A 1,709-nucleotide genomic window follows, 5' to 3' on the forward strand; every position below is an offset into this window, starting at 1 on the left:
GGGCTACACTGTTGGGGTTAGCTGCTCTAGCTTTTCGCATCTGGCGTTTGTGCTCTGCCTGCTTGACGCGCTGCTCCTCTGCTCTACGGGCCCCTACAGCAATAGCGTGGCGCCAGGAAGGGCGATCTGCGGCAAGTGTCTCCCAGGACTCGGTGTTGATGGAGAATCTTTAGGTAGAACTTCAGGTTGTCTTTGAAGCGCTTCTTTTGTCCTCCCACCTTACGCTTATTCCCTTCAGCGAGTTCTCCATAGAAGAACTTTTTTCGGGATGCGGTCGTCAGACATGCGGGTGACGTGGCCTGCCCATCTCACCTGGGCCTTGCGGATTTTGGTAATGATGCTAGGGATGCCTGCCCGCTTCAGTACCTCTGTGTCCGGAACTTTATCCTCCCAGCGGATGCGAAGAAGTTTGCGGAGGCATCGCATATGGAAGTGTTTGATTTGCCTCTCATGTCTCCGGTACAAAGTCCAAGTTTCGCAGCCATAGAGAAGCGTGGTGAGAACAACTGCACAGTAGACTTTCAGCTTTGTTGAAAGGCTGATCCCTCTCCTCTCCCAAACATTTTTTCTGAGTCTCCCAAAAGCACTGCTGGCTTTAGAGATCCTAATAATAATAATAATAATAATAATAATAATAATAATAATAATAATAATTGTTTTGGATATAAACTCCAAATTTTATTGTCCAAGAAAGGACATTCTTTTTGCCCAATTGATCGTGGGCCCGGCAGCCACTGAGCAGCGCCAGATCGACGTTGCTCTAACCTTTTCAACTGTTGAACGGCAAACAAGGTAGCAGCAACTCCCATCTTTTAACGTCTTTTGGTATGACGCGGCCGGGGTTTGAACCCACGACCTCCCGATTGTGAGGGCAGCCGCTCTACTCACTGAGCCAACACATCGGTCCGGTTGTTAAGCTCAGCATCAATTGTGACACAGTTGGAGAGGGCGCTGCCCAGGTAGGTGAAGGTCTGTGCTGCCTGGACAGTCTGTCCGTTCACCTGGATTTGTGGTTTGTGGTACTGGTTCCCTGGAGCTGGTTGGAACATCACCTCAGTCTTCTTGGTGCTGATGGTAAGGCCGAAGGATGAGAGTCTGTCCATCTGCATCTGCATCTCGTCTTCACCATTGACATTGAGTGCGCAGTCGTCAGCAAACAAGAAGTCTCTGATGACGGTCTCCTTCACCTTCGTGATAGCCTTCAAGCGCCTAAGATTAAAGAGCTTTCCATCCGACCTGTACCTAATGTTGATGCCAGGTTCGCAGTCTTTGAAGGCGTCTGAGAGCATTGCCGAGAACGTCATGCTGAATAGTGTCGGGGCCAGGAAACAACTCTGCTTGACTCCATTTGTCACTGGAAAGGCATTGGAGGGTTCACCATTATCAATAACCTTGGCAGTCATCCCATCGTGAAACTGGCAGACAATTGTGATGAACTTCCGTGGGCAGCCAAACTTTTCCATTATTATTTTCCAGAGTCCCATACATACATACAGGACAGGTGACTGTGTACATGAACAAGGGATGTGTGGAAAAGGACATCATGGGCGTTGGTTGAAGAGCTAAACTTGCTACATGTCTACACCCATCGGCTACCCGCACACCACACATGCACATGCACATAACACACACACACGCACACATGCACACACACACTCACACAAACACACACTGTTCTGTGAAAACTAAGTCGTATGCCATACCTCTCC

General features: G+C 49.0%; 1 protein-coding gene across 1 annotated transcript; it reads right to left on the bottom strand.

The window, feature by feature from the left end:
• Positions 1-234: 234 nt before the first annotated feature.
• Positions 235-1,463, bottom strand: LOC139716520 (uncharacterized). Its single transcript, XM_071628060.1, has 2 exons — positions 889-1,463; positions 235-454 (listed from the first exon to the last, which is right to left on the bottom strand). The coding sequence occupies exons 1-2, from the start codon at positions 1,461-1,463 to the stop codon at positions 235-237; spliced, it is 795 nt and encodes a 264-aa protein (XP_071484161.1).
• Positions 1,464-1,709: the final 246 nt, after the last annotated feature.

Source organism: Diadema antillarum, unplaced genomic scaffold (assembly GCF_040938485.1).
Source record: "Diadema antillarum isolate AM-2024a unplaced genomic scaffold, OU_Dant_1.0 scf00000066, whole genome shotgun sequence".
Taxonomy (NCBI): domain Eukaryota; kingdom Metazoa; phylum Echinodermata; class Echinoidea; order Diadematoida; family Diadematidae; genus Diadema; species Diadema antillarum.

Coding starts and splice junctions, on each gene's coding strand:
- LOC139716520 (XM_071628060.1), bottom strand. CDS start 1,463: ATGGAAAAGTTTGGCTGCCCACGGAAGTTCATCACAATTGTCTGCCAG. Junction 455..888: donor CGGACCGATGTGTTGGCTCA/GTGAGTAGAGCG, acceptor TTTGTACCGGAG/ACATGAGAGGCAAATCAAAC.